General features: G+C 47.1%; 1 protein-coding gene across 1 annotated transcript in view; it reads left to right on the forward strand.

The window, feature by feature from the left end:
• SH3TC1 (SH3 domain and tetratricopeptide repeats 1) overlaps positions 1-22,640 on the forward strand; it is a 493,452-nt gene that overhangs the window by 264,370 nt on the left and 206,442 nt on the right. The window contains exons 10-11 of the mRNA XM_069632025.1: positions 2,380-2,510; positions 11,742-11,783. Of these exons, the coding sequence (XP_069488126.1) occupies positions 2,380-2,510; positions 11,742-11,783 (173 nt within the window). The remainder of the gene's footprint in view (positions 1-2,379; positions 2,511-11,741; positions 11,784-22,640) is intronic.

Below are 22,640 nucleotides of genomic sequence, written 5' to 3' on the forward strand. Positions count from 1 at the left end.
CCTGCCCAGCTTATTACACCCTTCTACACCCTTCTTGGGTAAACTCTTGGAGAAGCTGGTCATTCCCCAATGAATACATCATGGTCTCGGGAGGTTAGCTCGGGGGCAACGTCCTCGCCATGGAGGCAAGACGACATGGAGCACCACAGGTTCTATCTCTAGGTCCGTGCTTAGAAACCCCTGGGTATTAAGCGTGTTATAAATAACCTATCATATCATATCATCTTTATTATGTTGGCTCTCTCCACGACCACCAGTCTGGCTTCAGAGCAGCCAGAGGCACGGAAACTGCTCTTGTGAGCACCCGTGATGACTTGTTCTCTAAACTCAATTCCGATCTCCCTCTGTTCTCATCCTCCTCATTCTATACTCTGCCTTTGATACAGTCAATCATTCCACATTCATAAATCTGCTCTGACTTACCCTGGGCATCATGGACCCGGCACTTGATTACTTGACCTCTTTCCTCTTGAAATGGCCCTCCCAAGTGCATTTGGGCCCTTTTCTCTCCCCTACTTATCTCTCTACCTGCAGCGTCCCTCAGGGCTTTATCCTTTCACCATGGCTTTTCAATATCTACTTTGCCCCCTCACCCACTTGATCGCACCTTCTCTCCTCCATTGTTATGATGATGACACACAGCTTTCTGTTAACTTCCCCCCACTCCCTCCTCTCTCATTCCCGACTGTCTGACTGCTATTCATGCCTGGTGTTCTGATAATGATCTCTGACTTACCGCCAGTAAGACTGAGATCCTTCTTATTGGAACTCATGCCCCCTCCTTCCCTCCTGCGCTCTGGCGCCCAGCCTTGGGCTCACGCCCCTCACCCTCGTGTGAGGCCGAAAACCTGGGTGTCATCTTTGACTCCTTTATCTCCTTCTTACCTCATATAGCTGGCCTTGCCAAGAAGGCCAGCTTTTAGCTTCACCACCTCAGAAGCATTCTCCCTTTCTTTCCCCCAGAAGCTCAATGTCTCCAGAGCTCTTCTTCACTCCAGGCTTTATTATTGCAACAGCCTCTTCCTTAGCCTTCCCCTTTCCTCCCTCTGCCTTCTTCAACTAATCCAGAATAGGGCTGCAAGACTTATCCTTGTCCTCAAGCCTCTGGACTGTATATCTCCAGCCCTAAAATCACTCCGCTGGCTCCTGGTGGTGGCAAGGATCAAATTCAGGACCCTCTGCATCATCCACAAGCATTCTGGGGCCTGGGACTTCACTATATCCAACTCCCCCCCCTAAATACCTTCCAGCTTGAGCCCTTCGATCCTCTAGCTCCAATTCACTGCAGATCAGGTGCTTCTCCAAGCAGAGAGTTGGGGAGGGGGGCGGGGTTTGATTTCTTTCTTCGACAGGAGTCTCCCTCTGGAATGGCCTCCTTGCCTCTTTCCGACTTGAGCCGGATCTCCTGAAGTTCTGGAAGCTTTTCTAGACTTTCCTTTTCTCCTCCTCCTTCCCTCTCCCCCTCCCTTGCTAGCCTCTCCCTGTTGCTGCAACGGGTTGCCTGTGTTCCTTATGAGCCTTACCGGCCCAGGCCTTCCTTTGACCAGTCTTCCCTTGCACCCCTCTACCAGAACTTGCTCTCGAGCTCCCCTCCCTAACTAGCCCACTGTTCCTGGTCCACCTGCTTCCTCGCACTATCACCCTTACCCATCCTTCCCCTGGCACTTGCCCCATGGGCCCCCATTAGCACGTGCCCATCCCCTTGGCCCTGCCCTTCCTGCACTTCCCCCTTCCCTCCTCCCTACCCCTTCCTTCAGCCCTGACCTTCCCCTTCCATGGCATTTCTTGTTACTGCACTTGCGCGATCCGAATGTCACAAGGCCTAGTGGGACCGCTATTATTGTTTATCTCCTCTGTCCCCCTTCCCTCTTTTGTCTTGTGGCTCCCAGACACACTTGCTGTATAGGAGCCATACAAATGATCAATAAATAAAGGTAAAACCTCAATTTTCACCCTACACTTTACCTCCAATGTTGTAATGCAGGGGTGTTGGAAATGTGTGGTAAAGCCTTGGAAAATCAATTGCTACCATTTTACTGATGTACCCCCCCAACCCGCGAACCTATTATGAAGCCTATTGTTCTTTTTTTCAAAGACATCAAGCTATACAACTAGCAATTGGCAACATCAGACAGTATTATTATAACCTGGAGTGTTGTTCACACCTCCTACATGGAGCAAATTAAAAAGGGTGTGGTGTCCAATTACTTGTCATGGACTCAACGACAAAGGGGAAGACCAGATGTGTATCTATCCGCATGGGAACAAAAAGGCACATCTTAAAACGAATTAGCAACTGCATGCCTTTGAACTACATGCTGAAATCATCAAATGTGTATATTTGAAGCTGACCGCTTGCATTTCTAATATATTTTGTAGACTTGTTGACAAAGATTTTCTAGAAGAAGAGAAATTGTTTTTCAAAAAAGGATCAGATTATGATTGTGAAAATGCAGTACGTTTACTGAAGAAACTAACCAAAACAGATGTTCATACGGTTTACCGACTGGGTAAGGACTCATTTTCATGATATGATATGATATTGCACTTATAACGCGCCTGTACACAAGTGTTTCTAGGTGCCACACTGCACTCTAAGATGTGCTTTATTGGATGCCCTTTCTTTTACTTAAAATGATTGGTATAGATAATTTGGATCATATACAATGAAAATTAGGAATTTAATGCAACAAATGTGAAATAAATATCAGATTTGTATTAATACAGTTCTGAATTACCATATATTCTTAGATTTAGTATTACAAAGTCAATGATGTGGAAAAAGAGAGTAATGAGGACAGAGCAGAATGAATAGCGGTGGAGGGAAGAGCCACGGGGGTTTGTAACCTGTGACTCGCCAGATGTTTTGGACTACAACTCCATGATCCCTCCCTTTTGGATATGCTGGCATGGGCTGATTGGAGTTGTAGTCCAGAACATCTGTAGAGGCAAAAGTTGCAGAACTCTGGGTTAGGGTATGGAAAAGGGCAGGTAATGAGCAGAACCCTACGTTATAAAGGAGATGCAGAGGACAGAGTTTCAACAAAACAATTACCAGAAAAGTGCATTTTCTTTAAAATGCATAAAAAATAGATACTTTGACATTATCACATACAGTATATCAGAATATATTTTCCGGTAAACAATTTTTAGACATCACTCTAAACAACAAAGCATTCAAAATAATATTCTACTCTGGTCGTAGCCATGAAGGGTTGTCTTTTACTTTACTTGACTTTAATTGATTCATACCACGCATTCCATGGACCCGAAGGCTTAAGGGCGTCAATACATAGAAACATGAAAAGAAACAAAAAATAATCAACAGGAGTATAGCAAATCAATACAAGGAAGCTAAAGAGAGTTAATTAAAAAGCCAAGTCTTCAATTTTTTTTTAACATAGATTGACACTATTGATTCTTTAGGGTGCATTGTATCCACTTTAAATGTTTGCAGTGGGCCCTACTGCCAAATTACAAGATGGACACAGGTAGAATATGTGGTGTAAAACTGTTAAGCCTGCTCTCTTTAGAGCGGTCTTCCTCACGATCTTCAGTCCCTTTGTTCCGTCATAAATTCAAACTACTAGTCTCAGGGTTGGCCCTTCTTTTCATGCAGCTGTGTTTATTCCCGTCTGCGTTCAGTGCCAGGAAACAAGACTGTGTTGTTGACTGTGCGTTCAATAAATGTCAAGACAAGGAATGGAGATAAATTGTGTGCTGGCGCGTACACATTTTACAGAAGAAGTCTTGCGGCAGCAGATGTCATGGTGGAATTGAACATTAGTATCAGAGACAGTATTTGAGATACACTAGTACAGAAAGAAGATTCTACCGAAATCACACTTAGGACATTGGCCAGCAAATCCATCAATTTACTGAACTCATTAAAATAGAACCATTGATTTCCTCTGCCTACTTTATAAGTGCAGTCCACCCCCCAGAATCTGTTTCTCCTGCTCCAGTCTAAGGAAAACCTCTTGACCTCTATAATGATCTCTTCCACACTGCACTTGCAGGTACTTGTGCTGCACATGAAACGCCTAGTCTTCCTTGTTGATTCACATCTCTCCGACATATGGTACTAACCTTTCAGAAACTGCTTACTTATTACATATCCTTAAGAATATCAAACCCCTGATCAAACCTGGTGAATCTGATTATGTTTTTCTGCATACATATTTTAGGGTGCCTGCAAATCCTAGACCCCTGCGCAGTTATTAGATGGCAGAATGCGTGAGGACATTCCGGGGTATGATGATGCCCACTTGTGTGGTCCACCTTCCCCTGAACTATCTGCTTACCTGGTCGATGTTAACTCCCTCCATAAGCACACTATATACATCGGTCACATTTTTGGAAATTCTTTTTTGAGTTATTCTTGAAATACTGTTGCACATCTGATGAAAAATGCCTGATCCAGGACTACACACCTGCATAACAGTATGGATTTAAACATGTGTGTGGTCCCAAAAACACAATATTAAAACCTGACAGGTTCATATGTATGTTTAAAAGCCTCTCCATGGAGGCAGTTTTAAAATCCAAAAGATGTATAATTCAGACATGCACAGTAGGTGTTCAAACAAACTGAAAAGACGCATCAGAACTGGTGACACCTCGGGTACAATACATGAACACAAATCTATTTTAAAAAATACAATGGTGTGCATATTTTCTAGAAAATTGATAATATGAATATATTGTCCTGTTTTTGCAATAAATCTGATTTTCTATAAAAAGAAAGAAACGCCAAACCCGGCCACTTTCACAAAACCATATTTATGTTAAGCTATCTATACCCAGTGCACATAGAAAGTGAGCAGCATCAATGATTACACATGCCATATTTAGGCAATATGACCTCGGGAGGGGGGCATAGCCAGCCGGGTTATGCCCCTGGGGCCATAGCTGGAAGGGTGCCCCAGGGGCATTATCGGACCAGTATTGCCCCCTCCCCTCCAAGGGTCATATTGCCATGAGTACCCCGGCACATTGTACCGGTTTACTAATTGCACTTTTTCTGGAATTCGAGAAACGGCGCTGCAACCATATCTTGACTCGAGAAAAAGAAAAACAAAAAAAATGCCCACCGGGGATCGGGAGAAGGGACTGCACGTAGTCCCTGTTCCCTTTCCCTGGTGTCCAGTGGCGAAGGAACCTAAAGCTGTGGTAGTGATTCGGGGTCTTGACGTTATGATAAGGCCCGGGGGAAGGGCAATAAGTTTGCTTCTTTAAAGCTCATTCTCTCTCGCCGGGTGCTAATTTTCTTTAAAATACCTTCCTACATATAACACTCCACCATGATTGTGTGTGTTGCTATGGAAATACATATTCCTTGAACTCTGACTAACCTGAATAACGCTTGTTTCAGAATATTTGCATTGAGTCAAGAATGTTTTTTGATTAAAAGGAGGTGTTCTGATTAAAACATGTTTTTTAAAATGAACTTTGTACCATGATTGTGGTCTAAAATACAAACTATTGTATAGGAGTCCCCCTAAATAAAAGAAGACTTATTAATATGACATTCCCTATTGCGCTTCGTGCTGGATCCGTCTTGCTTGTAAGCACCGCAAAAATCGCCTCTCACCTCATTTTTCAATCTAGCACTTGCCAGATCCCATTTTGTACTTGTCTCTAATTTAATGTAGCATGGTCTTGCTGTATTCCTTGCATTCTGCTATGCGCAGGAAAGGGTCATTGTCTGCATTACTTGTTAGAAGGGATGCTTTCACTGCTCCAGTGGGTTGAACTGGGGAACCACATGCCCTACAGCTGGCTCAAATGTTCCCTTTCCTCTTGTTTCCACTTTTGCTTGAAACATGCATTTGAAGAATAAAAATGAAAGCACTAGACATCTCTCGCCATTGAGGTTATCTTTTAGATATGGTGGCTTGGTAGACATATGATGTTATTATTTTATCATTAAGAGCTGCACTTGGCATGAGATTGCAGCACCTGCACGCTTGGGAGTGCACCTTGCATATTGTCACTAAACCAGGCATGTGATAGCAGTATTGGGATATTTGAGGTTTCACTTGGCATATGGAAGCATAATCTGAACATGTGAGGGTATAGTTTGCATAGACTGACCATAACTGACATTCTCCAGCTTGGGGTCTGGCATGGATTCACATGCTGATGAATATTCCCTGTCGTCAGGCTGGGAATCCTCGGTAAAGAAAAAATCTGTATCAGTTTCGTTTCTGATCTGTCTTTCTTAGTAGTAACCAATCACTGGTCTCTGGGTGATACTGACCTCAGCCAATGACTGCCTTCTCCCTAAGCCCTGCCCCTGGCAGCCATCCTCAGATTTTTACCGCACGTTCAAGTGTTGGGAGTCCTTGTGCTATAGCTCTCGAGCTTTTACTGCGTTTTGCGCTTTTTCAAAGAGATTTATCTCATTTTTCGGTTTAATCGAGCCTCAAGCTCCACTGTTTCTATTTCCGATCAACGGGGACCCGTTTCGGATTTATCTACACCCCTCAAGGGTGAAGTTTTTGTCGAGTTACGCTTCTTGGAGGATTCCAGAAGTTTCTGAGGCCTACCTCGTAGAGAAGAACATGGCCCGGAGAAGGGAAGCTCGACACCCAGCAAACTGTTCAGGATCTGCCCTGGATGCAACCTACAAAATGTGTTCAAGGAGGATGAGCCTTTGAAATGCCTTTACTGCCTCCACGAGGACAAAACGCACGTGGAGAAGGACTGTGCGTTTTGCTTTAACATGTCGGATCAGACGATGAGGGATCGCCGGACCCGTCTCTCCAACTGACTGGAAGGCAAGAGACCAGCAGGTGAGAAGAAGAAGAAGAAGTCCGAGCGGTCTTCTAAGTCCTGTGAGGGTGCCCTGGTGACGGGGGCTCAACAGAAGGCAAAGCACTGTGAGTCCGCGGGCACCCGGAGTGCCGAACGGTCGGGCTCCCCGGCTGCCAGGCAGGGCGCACCTTCACCGACGCCATCAACCGCGAGTCAACGCTCTGGCTCGGGGGTGAGGAAATCTGAGAACCTGGCTAAGCTTCTGGAGAGGCCTAGGTCGATCTCGGAGGAACCGGCCGAGGGGGAGCAAGGCGGAGACCCTCCCCCTAAGGTGAAGGCCTCAAGCGCGCCCAAGGTGGTGAAGGCCTTGATTCACCCAGCTAAGGCCTCTATCGAGGGAGTTGCTGCGGCCCTGGCAAAGCCTGTGGAGGCTATCCCAGTGGAGGCGACCTCGGGGCCAAGAGTTTCCCTGCCTCCGCGAAGGGAATCCTCTTTTAAACCCATCGAGAAGACCCCTGTGAAGACCCCACTGGAAAAAGAGGGGGGGCGATGGCCATTACGGACACAGACACAACCTCTGAGGAGGAACTGACCGAGAATTTGGAAGAGGCCCAGCCCCACGGGAGGAATCCCGAGGAGGGGGACGATGAGAGCGAGGGTGACAACGACAACAAGGTTCCCGTGGAGGAACAACCGTCGCTCCCGGCACGCCCATCGCAACCCGAGCCTCAGGACAACTCGGCGGCAATTTTGACGGCAATCCAAGCCTTATGCACGGAGATAAGGACGAGACTGCCCCTACCCCCGGCGGACGACCCAGCTGTACCAGGTCCGTCTGGAAGCCCTCCGAACAAGAGGAGGAGAATTCATCCAGTGCCCCTGCAGCCCTCATGGACTTAACAGCCTTTGTCGCCTTCCCCGATCCCGAGGGATGACACGGGAACGGACACGGCCACGATGGGGACGGATGACAACGGCGGTGACGACGGGACTGGCCGCCCGTCTCCGATTCCTTGGGCGTCCCCGCCCGACGAGATTGGCTCCTTCCATGCCATGATTTCCAGGGCATCCAAGCTTTTTCAACTCTGCCCTGAGGAGAAGAAGGCGGCTTCCTCTACCAACAGCGCAAGGCCAAAAGGAAGATGGTCTTTGCGGTGCCGTTGCTGGATGACATTTGGGACGAGAGACTTGCCCTCCTCAAGAATCCGTCCACAACACCTGCCAAGAGGGACCGGTACGAGAAGAAGTACCGGGTCCCCGACGCCACCCCTTTGTGCCTTAGGGGACAGCCGACCCCGGATTCGGTCGTCTCAGCGGCGGCCAAGAAGAAAGCGGGGGGGCATCGGTTTCATCCTTGACTTCCCCACCGGACGGCAAGGGACAGAAGCTGGACGCCGTGGGACAACGAGTCATCTCGAGTCAATCGTGGCCCACTACGACAGGGAATTGTGGTACAAGATCGCCCCCCTGTTGGACTTCCTCCCGGACGACAAGAGGACAGAGGCCCTGGCGATCCTACAGGAGGGTGAGGTGGCGTCAGACCACGCCATAACTGTGGGCACGGACATTGCTGACACCGGCTTCCGCCAGTTGGGCAACGGTGTTTGCCTTCAACGTCGGGGGTGGCTCAAGGTGACGGATTTCCACCAGGACGTGCCAGCCAAGATTTTGGACATGCCCTTCGAGGGGAACAATCTGTTTGGAAAGACTGTGGATGAGTCGCTGCAGGCCATCAAGACCGAAACGGAGATGGCTCGGGTCTTGGGAGTTCTGCAGAAATGGCGGGCGCCCTTTCGGAACTCCGGAGGCAAGCAAGGTGCCTCCAAAGGATTCGGCTGCGGCTCCTCGACCTACCGTCAAGCGGCCCGCTCCTCATCGCAAGAAGCTTACAGGGGACGAGGCAAGTCCGGTGGATCTCGCCGTTGTTGCCAGGGAGGCCAGGGTGGCAAGGCCACTCCCCAGCAAGACTGAACCGGCCGTCACGTTGGGCCCCCACCGAAGCACCCCGGTGGGAGGCCGGCTGACAAGGTTCATCAGCGTGTGGAAGTCCACCTCCACCGTCTGTTGAGTGCTGGATGCCCTGGCCCACGGGCACACTCTGGAACCAGTGGCGGAGCGGCTGTGCCTGCAGGGGATCCACGTCTACCCCTACCTGGACGACTGGCTCATCCGAGCAGGGACAAGGGAACTCGCCGTAGAACACACAGCAAAGACCGTCCAGCTGCTCACGGACCTGGGATTCTCCATCAACTTCCCCAAATCCCACCGGGTTCCGTCGCAGGTTGCGCTGTTTCTGGGAGCCGATGGTGGGGTGCGCGCACGCATCTCACGCTGGGTACAGACTTTCAGACCCCAGCATACCAGGCGACGGTGACGACCGATGCCTCTCTGGCGGGGTGGTGAGCGCACACCGGAGATCTTCATGCAAGAGGCCTGTGGCTCCCAGAGGAGAGGCCGCTCCACATCAACATACTGGAGCTCCGAGCGGTGTTCTTGGCCCTCAAATCATTCCTCCCATCCCTCAAGGGTAAGGTGGTGAGGATCTTCACCGACAACACTACCACAATGTTCTACATCCAGAAACAGGGAAGAACCAGATCCCCAGCCCTGTCCAAAGAAGCCCAGGATCTGTGGCACTGGGCCATTGCCCAGGGGTTGTTTCTGCTGCCTTTTCATCCAGCAGGGATAAAAAAAAAAACATTGCCGACTCACTCAGCAGGGAGCTGCGCTCGTGCCACGAGTGGGAACTACGCAAAGATCAAGTGGATCAACTCTTCCGGCAATGGGGCAAACCCCAAATCGACCTGTTTGCGACGGCGACGAACTCCAAGTGCCAGAGGTTCGCCAGCAGGTTCACCCAGCCGAGGAGCATGGGCGATGCTTTCTCGTTCCCCTGGGATGGCCTGATCCTGTATGCGTTCCCACCGTTGCCGTTGCTGCTCAGGCTCATCAACCGACTCAAGAGGTCCCGGTGCAGGATGATCCTCGTTGCACCGAGGTGGCCGAGACGGATCCGGTTCCCGGACCTTCTGGACTTGTCAGCGTCCCCACCAGTCAAACTGTCGACGGACGCAGATCTTCTCTCCAGAGAAGGAGGCACCATTCTTCATCACGACCTGGTGTCGCTGAACTTGCAGGCCTGGCACTAGAGTTTGGAGGGTACAAGATCCCGCCCAATGCAGAGAGGTTCTTGCAAAGGCCAGGGCATCCTCAACTCTCAAGTGCTCTGTCTGGTGCCGTGCACAGAAGATTAACCCTCTACGAATTACTGCCCCTCAAGTGCTACCGTACTTACTGTCGCTGGCCAAAGCTGGACTAGCTCATGCTTCCATTAAGAGACATCTGGCAGCGATTTCCCGATACACCAGAACTGTAGGACGGTCATCCCTGTAGTCTCATCGCCTGGTGAAGGAGTTAATGAAAGGACTGTTCTGATCGTTCCCGCCGGTGAAGGCTCCAGCCCCGGCGTGGGAGATCAACGTGGCGCTGACCAGGCTCATGGGCCTTTGCATTTGGCTCCGTTGAAGTTCCTGTCGTGGAAGACAGCGTTCCTTGTGGCCATCACCTCCGCACGACACTTGGGAGAGATTCAGGCCCTATCCTGCAAGCCTCCATACTTGACTTTTCACGAGATGAGGGTGGTGCTGGGGACGCACCCCCTCCTTCATGCCCAAGGTGCTGTCAGACTTCCATCTCAACGAGCCCTTAGTGTTGCCAGTTTTCTTCCCGTCGCCTTTGTCGCCGGCCGAGAGGACTTTGCACTCGCTGGATGTAGCTAGAGCGCTGAAGTTCTACGTGGACCGAACGAAGAGATTTCGGAAGACATCACAGCTGTTTGTGAACTTTGGACCTGTGAACCAAGGTAAGGCTCTCTCAACAGCTTCCATTTCCAGATGGCTCTCCGGCTGCATCATGCAAACCGACCGTTGCCCGGCTGTCCGAGAGCCCATTCGACCAGAGCGATCGCTGCTACCACGGCGTTCTTGTCTGGTGTGCCCCTGCTGGACATCTGCAGGGCTGCTACGTGGAGGTCGAGGCACACCTTCACGAGATTCTACTGCGTCGACTGGGATTCCAGGGAGGAGTCCAGAGTCGGCCAGGCAGTGCTGCGTAACCTGTTTGCTTAAGGTGAACCTGGTGAAGAGGTAAGAGATGCTTGATGTTGAGTTTTATGTAATGCTTAATGTTGAGCCTTGCCACCTCCCGTGGTTGTGCATGTGTGTACTGCTATGTATTCTTATATTCATAAGCATGTTAATCCATGCCAGACCCCATGCTGGAGAAGGAACAAGTTACTTACCTGTAACTGTTGTTCTCCAGCATGGGTCTGGCATGGATTCACATGCGAACCCTCCCTCCTTCCCCTCTGCGTCTCTTCACTTGGTCATACTGCCACTTCACGTGCTACCAAATCTGAGGATGGCTGCCAGGGGCGGGGCTTAGGGAGAGGGCAGTCATTGGCTGGGGGCATTACGACCCAGAGACCAGTGATTGGTTACTACTAAGAAAGACAGATCAGAAACAAAACTGATACTGATTTTTTCTTCACCGAGGATTCCCAGCCTGACGACGGGGAATATTCATGAGCATGTGAATCCATGCCAGACCCATGCTGGAGAACAACAGTTACAGGTAAGTAACTTGTTCCTTATTGGGGCAATCGAGGAAGCATGCAATACATGCCAGAACTATGCCAGACACATGACGGCATTTCCTAAGTGCACATTTTAATGATTCTCCAGTCTTGACATTTAGGACAGTGTATGACGCACTCAAAAAGTGAAATCAATGTCCTTCTGTTAACATTTATTTCTCTTGCCTTGCACGGTATAATATACCTGTGAGAAAATGAATTCCCAGTATTCAAATGTAAGAGTCTGTATGTGTGGTATTTCAACATGCTCATACTGTAAAACATTGTGCAGAGAAAAAAACAGTCATTGTAAGAAACTGAGAATGTGTGAATCTTTTTATATCTGTAGATGCAGTCGAAGAAAAGGATACCAAAAACACTAAAGAAAAAGGTACAAGTATTTTCAAAACCATGTATTTCATATTTATTGTTTTGTGCTTTCATGTAATTGTGCGTTTTGAAGATGGCAACAGAGGATATTATCTGGCTGGTCACGGTAGATAGTTTTAGCATAATCTAGCCGGGAAGAGAGAAGGTCCTGGATTGCTTGGATTCACTGTGGAAAGAAGGCAATGGAATATTGCTTCAAGAGCTTAACTTGCACTTTAGGCAAGGGGAGGGCAGGAGTCAGGCAGATTAAATGATCTTTATAAGAACTCTATGGTTGTCCACTAGAGATATAGTGGAAGGGATTGTGACTGAAGAGGGTGACCAGATTGCCACTGTATTTTGCTCCTACAAAAAGTATCTCTGTTTTTGATGCTTTAAGTTAAACACATGTGTAATTCATCCACAGGTCAATGGAGGTGAAAGGTTTTGGGAGAAGTTCCAAGATGAGCAAGAAGCTGGGTGTAATTAGCATAATTAAAAATAGATAACAAAAGAATCAGTTGAAACTATGGCAAGAGATAACCATGAAAAGGTGAAGGCAATAGTGCAGAGTCCTGCGGACAGCCATAGGTGACGGATTTGAATGTCAAAATGCTCTCTGTACCAATCCCATCTTGTGTACCTCAATACCTGTTCTACTTACTTGGGTGATCGAAGTAGCATGATCAACTGCAACATATGCCGTAGAGAAGCCCAATCAACTCAAAGTGTTGTCCCAACCAGAGTCTTCCAAACCTCCTGCCTCAAATCCTCAATGTTTGGGCCCACAACTGACTTTGTTCTACAAAGTGGGCAGAATGTAGCCTGTGGTCTAAGATACTTTATTCTTCCACAATTGACAGAATTTGCAACGTCACAGTCCACACTAGGAGCTTTGACCTATCCACAATTTAGATTGCCACTGAATAATTTACTAGTATTCTTTTTTGAGAGAGAGAAGATGTTGAATATTTTTTTAAATAATTCCTTGTGGGAGCAAGCCCCTGTTTTGTTTAGTCTTCCCCAGTTCCCATGTGCGTTGGGGCCAGCACTTCTGTAGGTAAACCCTAGGAGCTTTGCCAGTTAGGGCAGAGTAGGTATGGGTCCATAATATGCTGAGATTGATATCCAACACAGCGGGGGGTCCGAGATATCAATGACCATGCAGGAGGGCCTCCCGTAGATGAAGCATCAACTTACATTGCCTTTTTTAAAAATGTATCAGGCCAAGATTCCTCACCGGTACAATACTCAGTACTATCTAAAGGCCTAACCTTCATCTCTTCAAATCCCACAGATTGGTTTAAAACTGAGATGGAAATGTCGAAGTTTGTTCGGAATGTCAGGCTTAAAGCAGATTTTAAAGATTACAGCCAGCATCTTATTGAGCGAGGACACAGCTCTTCGCCCTCAGTCTACCTTTACTCCTCTTGACAACCAGGTACCACAAGAAATCATTACATATAAAAAGTGTGTTCTCAGTGTTCATAACACACTGCTGGCCAGGAGTAAACAGATTTGACACAATTGGACTAATAATGAAAGAGCAGCACTCAAATTTCTATTTTCTCACCCACAGTTAGTATTTAAACCAGCCAACAAGGGGGGATGTCTATTAGTATTCAATGTGATGCAACATAAACAAATGGCATTGGATCTACTTAACAATTCAGAAAACTATTTCACCCTTATGAAAGAACCAACAAGGGACATTCAACAAGGTATTTCAGAAATGACCCTATATGGCTTTCAGAGACGACGGATATCTGAAAAGGAAAGTTTCTGAGTAATTCCCAAAAACTCACCACCTTTTTTATGCCATCCCAAAGATTCAAAGGATGAAATCAATCCACCATCCCGTCCGATAGTGGCATGGTGTGGGTCTATCCTTGACCCTATTTGTAAGTTCAAAATCTTTTTCTGAAACCTATGAGCCAGTTAACAACATCATACCTCAGAGACACCATTCCAGTCATCCAAATCTCTGAAGGGCTACCATTTGATCCCCATACCGAATTATTGGAGACAATAGACATACAGGGCCTCATTAGGACCTTGGCACTAAGTGTTTAACGGCACCGTAAAAGGATGTGGCGCCGTTAAACACTTAGCGCCTTACTACGATGTCCCTTTGCGGGACCCGACCTGAACGGCTGGTCTAGACCAGCCGTTAAAGTAGGGACACGCAAAGGGACCTTGGTGCTAAGTACGGTACCGCAATTTGCGGTACCGTACTTAGCGCCTTCCCCATTCCCATAGAGCCCTATGGGGCGAAAATGGGAAATGGAAGGGCCATGGTTCAATGGGGAATTACCGCCCTGCCAACCTTGGAATGGGGTGGTAATTCCCCATTGAACCATGGCGGACACGTTACAACACCGGCACCAACCATGGTGCCAATTGCGCCATGGTTTAGCGCCGGTGTTGTAATGAGGGACACACTCTTTATATTCGAGCATCCCAAAGGAGGATGCCATTGACTTTATAAGGGACCATTTTATTCATCAAAACATTCAGGATAGAGTCCCAACAGAGTTTATCAATCACTTAATGAAAATAGCTCTTCAAATAATTTTTTCTCTACAAAAATCAGTTCAATTTGCAAACCCAGGGTACAGCAATGGGAGCAGGCTTTACCCCCAGTCTAGCCATTTTATATATGGCAACATTCAAGGATCGTGTTATCTTTTCCACTGACAACCCTTTTCATATCAACATCAAGCTGTGGAAGCACTGTATAGATGATATTGTATTTATATGGCTTGGTACCAACTACAGCTTTCCAGTGGGTAAATGAACGTAACAGGAATATTCAATTTACTATTGAATACAACACGCAATATTTTAACTTTTGGGACCTGGTGATTAAGAATGAGCAAGGCTTTTTCGCAAGCTCATTATTAAAAAAATCAAGTCACCGGAACACTATTTTGCACTTCAATAGTTTCCATCATCGGAGTCAGAAAGAGAATCTCCCATAAGGACAGTACTTGAGATTATGCCGTAACTGCACCTCTGTGGATGATTACCATCTACATGCTGGCAACTTGGATGAATAGTTGAGGGATAGAGGCAATCCAAAGAAAACTCATAAACCACTTGAGAAAATGGACCTGCTACACTCCCAGAGAAGCATTGCTTATACCCAAAGGACCCTCTAACGCACAGGAGAAAATTACATGTGTTTTCACTCACTGTTTCCAACACTCTGGTCCTTCCTTAAAAAGACAGACAAGAAATATTGGGCATTGGTCCAACTAAGTATCTCAAGTGAGATAGTCCCTATGACCACACTTAAAAGGTCAACAAATTTGAGGGACTTATTAGTACATTCACAACTTATTAAACATGGCCCTAGAATTTCACCTTAGGGTTGCCCGATTACAGGTCACTTTCCCTGCGGTACATGCACAGTATGCAAGTTCACCAAAAAATCTTTTTTAGCTGATAAAAGGTGGGAACTGAGGAACCTGAATAACTATAAGACAACTAAGGTGGTGTACTGTATAGAGTGCCCATGTGGCCTCAAATACGTATTTAGAGTTGCAGCATTCACCCAATGATTTAAGCTAGTGGATTGTATTTATTACATTTATGAAGCGCTTTTCACCAAAGGAAAAATGTGTAGATGTGGAAAAATCTGCAACAAATGTTCAACACTCTGCTTTCTAAAGCTGCACAATGGATTCATAAATTGCAGACTCAGCTATATGGCCTAAATTATCAGCTTGTTCCACGTATATAGGCATTCTGGCCGTTTGTACCTTGAGGACCCACAGTGACCTTTTTTATTCTCAATCTGCCGTTCCATAATCACTTGCTATCCAATCCACTGTTTTGTGCTACATGCCAGGAGAGCCTTTATCCAAGATGTAATTATATACACTAACTTCCCCTTGTTGTTGGTTTAGAATCTTTTCAGAAGTTTTTCCTTCTAAGGGTTTAGGGTCCATTTTTGTTTTTTTGCACATTCAGTGATTTTTTACCCAATTCTAGGACAAGCATGGCTTCTTTCTTATGCTTCTTTATATTGGTTGCCACCAAGAAATGTAGATATTACAGTTTATTACCTTACCTTTTTTCTTGATTCATTATATCATCAACAATATAGTTGTGTCATTACTTGGTGGCAAACATCTTCTTTTTGGCAGGCGTTTCAATTATCCCCTCCCTGTAATCAAGTGGGTATTGCTTGGGCCCATTAACTATGCTGATGTTTTCTAGTTAGCCCCTGGCATCCGCAGCAATGCGTAGTGCTGTCATCACGACACATGCGTGTACACGTAAACTCAGTTCCTTTCGGGGTATTTTGGACACTCTGTATCGTAAGCCTTGTCTGAACTTGTCATGATGTCTACCCCCGGGGACCCAGACCAAGTCCAGCAACCCCGGAAGCAGGCATCAAGTTATCCCAAGCAAGCCCAACAACCCCTGCTAGGGGCTATTTGGGTGCAGTCCTGGCGCCTATGGCGCCAGGCTCATAGATTAAAACTTACCTGGTGCAGACCATGCTGCAAACTTACCTGATGCAGACCATGCTGCAAGAGCTCCAAGCCAAAAGAGGCTTGGAAGGGACTACTTTACCTAGGGACTATTTTTTTACTCATGTGGGGCTGGGGAGGAATACTTACCTGGGACTACTTTGGAGGCTATTTAAACCACGCCCCAAGAGCAGCACACGCTTCGCGTTATTCTGCATCCAGCAGCGTAACGTTCACCATGCCTGCAAGTCTGGAGCTCCTAGAAAAAGGGAGAAAGAAGGAGAAAAGGTTGGAACAAGAGCAATACCTTTGATCCTTACCTGAATTCCCGATCCATCGCGCCTTCAAGCTGGAAGAAAGAAGTTATTTTATGCGCGTCGCCTCGCCTGCTGCAGCGCCGCGCTGAACTCACATTCCACCGGATCCTCCTGCATGTTCCTGCCGCACTCTGGCACCTAAGGGGAAGACAAGAACAGCAAGGTGAGCCAAGGGAATACACAGAGGAATATTAGTTACCCCCCATAGACTTACCGGATTTTACCACCGGGGGTACTATTCCTCTTCACGGGTCGGCGCAGCTTCCACTGCAATTTCGCCGAATCCCGGCCCCTAAGGGGAAACAAAAGGACAGCAAGGTGAAACAAAGGGTGGAACCCTCCTCTCCACAATCGACTTACCTGATTTTACCGCCGGAGGTATTATACCCTGAGACTTCATACTTTCTCTCAGCGCCTGAATAAGGGAGAAAGCAACAGGTTACATATTGACATTATTTTATCGAACTGTGTTGGATAATACAAATCCTTACCAGAATATTACCGGTTGCCACGAGGAACTCTTCACTAGGGTCAAGCTGCAACCTGCAAGGAATCGGACAAGAGTGCAAGTCAGGCTTTTGAACTCTTACGAACTACATACTTACGGCGTCTTGCCGGGAATCTCGGAGTCAATATTGTTCTGCAACTCACCAATCACTTTGAGCCAGTGAAGCAACTGGTTATCAACGCGCCCCTGCGCTCAATGCAGGATGGAGAGCTCATCTTTTCAAACCATCAGGTGAGACTATAAGAGGGGACATCAAAGGTGATCAGTGGGGAGAACAGCAGGGGTGGGGGGGATTTACACACAACTCCACTGGTGGTTAATTCCCTTTCTCCATTTGCAGAACAATATTCCTACGGGCTAAGCAAACGAAGTTAGGTGGGCCAGTCCAGTCTGTCATCTCGGCCCTACGCGTCACATTGTTGGAGACCGCAGCTATCCAGTTCAGATCGACGCCCCTGTGGGAGCCAGGTGAGCGTAACAGAACTCTCGGTGCAAGATGTTTTGCCACTGATCCCACAGTATCACGCAGGTAAGCAGATTAATCTAAGAGGAGTCTTGCACTGGTGTTGAGGGGCTCCTATCTCACTCCCATTCGAGCAGCTTCTTACACTCCACTTGTTGCTGTCTTTCCCACTCTAGGAAAGGATGTCCTTCTAAACCCTCCATACTCTGGAAACCTCTTTTATCTTCCTAGCAAGCAGTCTGTGTGCTCACCTAGGTGTTACACTGGTCCAATTGGATGTTCCCATATATTGGGCCTGATTGTAATTTGTAGCCAGCCAGGACTAATGGGCTTATTTTTTAACATACAGATATTGTTTCAGGGGTTCTTCCATTTTCATAACATTGGCACCAGCATTTGATCTAGTCTCTCCACAGTGTTCGGTTCACTTCCAGACTCTTGGTGAGTGTCCTCAACCATTTGTGGGCATTGGCAATCTGTTTAAGCAGTATGCTTTGTGTGGATATATTTTATTTTCATTTATTGTTTTGTCTTTCAATACACGGTCTGTTGATCGAGGGGTCCTGATGAAGGTGGTTAATTTGGTTACCCCCCATCCCCCAAAATGCACTTTATGCATCAACCCTGACAGTGGAATTTATTCCTGAATCAATGGCCATTTGTTAGGGAGAATTCTCTGTTAAGGCTAATTTCCCAAACCTAGTGAGTCCCCCAGCAGCTTTGCTGGATTTTTGGGGTTTATATTTCCTCCTGCTAAGAGTGAGACTCTTTTTCTCCCACTCTTAGACATGATTTGAGATATCCTTTGACTTTGTAATGTGTTTAATGGGCTATGGGGTCTTTTACGCCATAGGGTTTCATGTATATTTGGTAAGTGTGTTACACAGTACCCTCAGTGCAGTAACACAGGGGTATCATAGTGACCCCCAAACATAGACTCCATACCCTGGGACTGACTACTGTCTCCCAGGGCATGTAAAGTCACCATTGACTTTACTAGTCTTAAATTGGGAACAGAACCAGTACAAACCATCATATTGTGGAAGTACTGGTAGGGGTAATTAGATTGCCCATGGGTCTGTTTTTCAAGGGGGCACTGTGCAGTCCCCCCTCGTCGATTTCTGGCTGGTGGCAGTGGTTACCACGTGAAATATTCCACCGGAATATTTCCTATGGGATTTTCCCATTCATTTTAAACACACCACTTTTTGGTGCAATGTTAAAGATACCGCTGGGTTATTTATTTAATATTTATTCCCCGGTTGGGTCTTTTCGCCAGGACTCGGTTTTAAAATGGTGTTTGTGTTCGCCTCTGTAACTCCAACCCAAGTCGAGCCCTTTCTTCCACTTTTTGGCGGGCTTCTCCACAGAAGCCTCCAAAAGTGGGGCCACTCTGTCTGGGTCTACAGGATGTGTGGGAGGGGGGTTTAGGCACCCTGGACTGAGTTGCCTCGGCAACTCAAGTCGCACTCTTGTGTGATTGCCCAGTGGTGAGCCGCGCGGCTCACCACTTAGCATGTTTGAGTGACAGCTAGGACTGATAAATGGGGTTTTTTTGCATAAAAGCAGGGCTTTGGGGACTAGGACTTCAGAAGTCGCCACAGGACCAAAGAATCCGAAGAGGGAGAAGCTGAGCCGACCTGCAACGATGACACCACCGGTGGAGCCCTGCTGAACCGTCTCACCACTTCCCAACGACAGAGAAGATCTTCATCCCGGAGAGTCTTCTTCCTCTGAGCTGGTGGGGATAACCAGTTCGCCCTCTTGTTCGCCTTCCTGGATCGTCTTGTGGTCGAATTGCCCGTGCCAAGCGCTCCAGCGGCCAGATAGCCACGCTTCACCAGTACCGCGAATAAAAGGGTAGTACCTTTTAACTGGAAAACTCAGCGGCTGGTTTCTTCCCTGGCAGTGCAACGACCTCAAGCTTTCCTCCACATCGAGATCTCCTCTTCCCCCGGACGAAGCACTGACTTGCAACCCCTGCCAGGAACAACTACCCCTGCTGGAGCTTTCTCACCATTTCAGGTACTGAATCCCGCCTGGTCTCCCTTGCAACAGACTGTTCAAGGTGTCCCGTAAATCCTTGACTTTCTATCCTGGGGTGACTTGGGACCTAGTAACTAACTTTTCCTGACTTGAGCCAACCCTTTTTGAACTCTTTGCAACGACTCTTAAAAAGTACTATTCAACTGTGTGATTTTGGACACATTCCGCCTTGCTCTCTGCAAGCGTGGGCCTGGCCTATGACTTTCTTGCTCGTCAGTGGATTCTGCCTTTTCTGACTTGCTCTGGTGCTCCTAAATTGTTGGTCTTGTGTATGTTCCTAATTCTGCCCTTTTCCCTCCCTTTTTAGTTAACTTATTGGAGTGCCATCTTAAGTTAAGTGCTCACCTCTGTCTGAAAATAAGTGGTGTTTTAACGAAGACTTGTTCAATAAGTGATCAGGTATGTAAATATATTAATAGTGACTGTGTTTGAACTTACTTGCCATATTAGTGTTAGTGTATTTTACAAAGTGAGTTTTTATATAAATAATTATATACTTCTATACCCAAGCTCTGGTCAGTGTTTGCTTGTGCTACTGTATTTTGGTACCTATCTTGTATACTCTATATACTGTCTAAGTCTTCTTGAGAGACGTCTGGCTGCTCAGCCACAGCTACCAGGTAAATCTGGGTGGTACAGATTGCTACCAATTGGGTTTACTGCCAACACCTGTAGTCTTAAGCCTTTTGCAGTGGTCCCTAAGGGAACTGCACAGGTTTCTGCCTAACATTATTCATCTTAGTTTGCCAGTTTTCACGGTTACAATTTAGTTGTGGGAACAAGCCCCTGTTTTTTGTTTAGTCGTCACCCATTTCCCATTTGAATTGGGGCTTGCCCTACCGTTGGCATACCCTAGAAGCTTTGCCAGTTAGGACAGAGTAGGTATGGGTCCTATCCATCTGATATTTCCTCAGCAGAGGAATTATATCTGCTCTCTTTCAGTGAGACTTTGCCTTACATTCAAAATCACTGACCAACAAAGTGCTACCACAAATCCACATGAAGACTGAAGAGGGGTAGGGATTAAGCATTGGAAACAGAGCATTTACTAGATTTACTAGATTGGAAAAGTGGATAAGTAGAGTCTAGGAAGGGGAAGGAAATGTCTAGGATTGGCTTAGCTGTTGCAATAAGATGAGTGATTGTTGGGTCTCCTGTGATCTTGCAGATGGTTTGGTTCAGATGTCAGTGGGCTTCTAGATCTAATCTTTTGATTGCAAAAATCTTGATAGAATCAAAAGGTTTTTGGAGGAATACTTGGAGCTTGTGTAGTGGTGAGGTTCTCCAACTCCTGTAAAATACAGACAGATTCTTTTACAGGTGAGAGTGCTTCAGAAAACGGTTGGTCATAATAATGTCTCCCAATATTTTTTTTTATCTGATTATTGCACATAAATACAGACGGAATTCATTTTGTTTTCCTTTCTGTCATTATTTGTCAAAAATGTGAAAAAGATGACATTCATGTGCCTTGATTTTCTCTTCAGGTTGCTGGGTATGCCTTGCAGACCAAATAGATGTGCAAAGTAACACAAGTGAGAAAGTGATTTATTTCCTTTTGGTGTTATTAATCGGGGTACAGAGATGTTTATTACAGCAGTGTGTGTAGTAGTTGTCTGTTTTGAAGGTTAAAAAGTATCTTGACCTGATGTGCAAGAACCCAGCTCTTTCAGCTTCCCATTTAAGGCATCAAAGTGCTACATTTTGAATTTGAATTAAGGCGGAAAAGCCCAAGTAGCAAATTATTTGTTTTGCAGCACAAATATAAATGTGGATATTGTGACGATTCTCGGATGTAGTCCCTTCTCTCGTAGGGGGAGACCCTTTCCATGGGGCCGGGGCAATGTAGACACTACCTATTAGTCCCCCTGGGGGAAATGGACCACGGGAGGATAAAATGGAGAAGGACCCCCTATAGGATGAGGGACGACCACCCCAGGAGAACGCAGTATGGTCCTGATATACCCCAACTCCCTCATCCTCCTTCCCTATACAGGGACCACTAACTCCCCAAGCCCACATGTGTATCTGCTTACCCGACATGACTCAGATGAGAGAGAGTAATGACTACCCAAAGGAGTCTATATGCCCCATGACTGACAAAGAAGAACCGCAGAGCTGCGCAGATCAGTGCTCCCATTCACACACAGCAGACCAGACAGTTTGGTCGACACAGCAACATAAAAGGGGAGAAGGACACACCAGTGAGAGAGACCCTCCTTGGAGGAACTGGGGGTTTCAAATCCCATGGGAAGACGAAGAAAGAAGCGCAGAGGACAGGAACAGTACCCATCTACAGAGAAGATCCTGGAAGATCTGCCGTGGTTAGGCTGGACGAGGATACCAAAAGTGGAGCAACCAGCTGGGCTAGGAGACTGGAGAGGGAGCGTTGCCTGGGTTGTACAGCCTAGCAGCAGGGAGTCCCCACTGTGCCGCTGCAGTCCCTACAAGGATTGGAAGACACCGGAGAGGGGAGAAGACGCACACAGTCAACCAAGAAATACAGGTAAGCTCCCGGAAAATGTTGGGAAGACCAGGTGGTTGCAAGGGCCCCTGAAAGGCAGAGAAATAATATAATACGGGTCTGGGACCCAAACCAAATGCAAAGTTGCATCCAGAGTCATCCTCTTCATGGCGTTACCTGGCAAGATAGTGCACCAGGCTACCAATTTCCCAAGAAGGCGCTCATCTCTTCCCTCAATGATTCTTGAAATCCCACATCAACTTCTTACCTAGACCCTGAACGTTCCGGGTCCCAATTCTCAAGCAATCACCCCCTGTTCAGGCTGCAGTTGTCTCCCTCCTCCCATCCCTTTCCCACCACTATGAATCCACTTGGTCTCATTTGAGTCGCTCTCCTCCATTCCATTAGCATGGCCTCTAACTTCAACCAACTGGGCAACGGTGCCCAACATGTGTATACCCTCAACTTTCCTCCCCTTCTGTTGTTCCTTTCACCACCTGCCCTCCCTTTGCCCCCTCCCACTGCCCCCCTCTCCGCTCTCCAATTCAACCCCCACATAACCCTTAACTGGCCCCCCAACCCGTCCTTAAAGGCATATCT

This window comes from Ambystoma mexicanum, chromosome 6q (assembly GCF_040938575.1).
Source record: "Ambystoma mexicanum isolate Mex_15411 chromosome 6q, UKY_AmexF1_1, whole genome shotgun sequence".
NCBI classification, from domain to species: Eukaryota; Metazoa; Chordata; class Amphibia; order Caudata; family Ambystomatidae; genus Ambystoma; species Ambystoma mexicanum.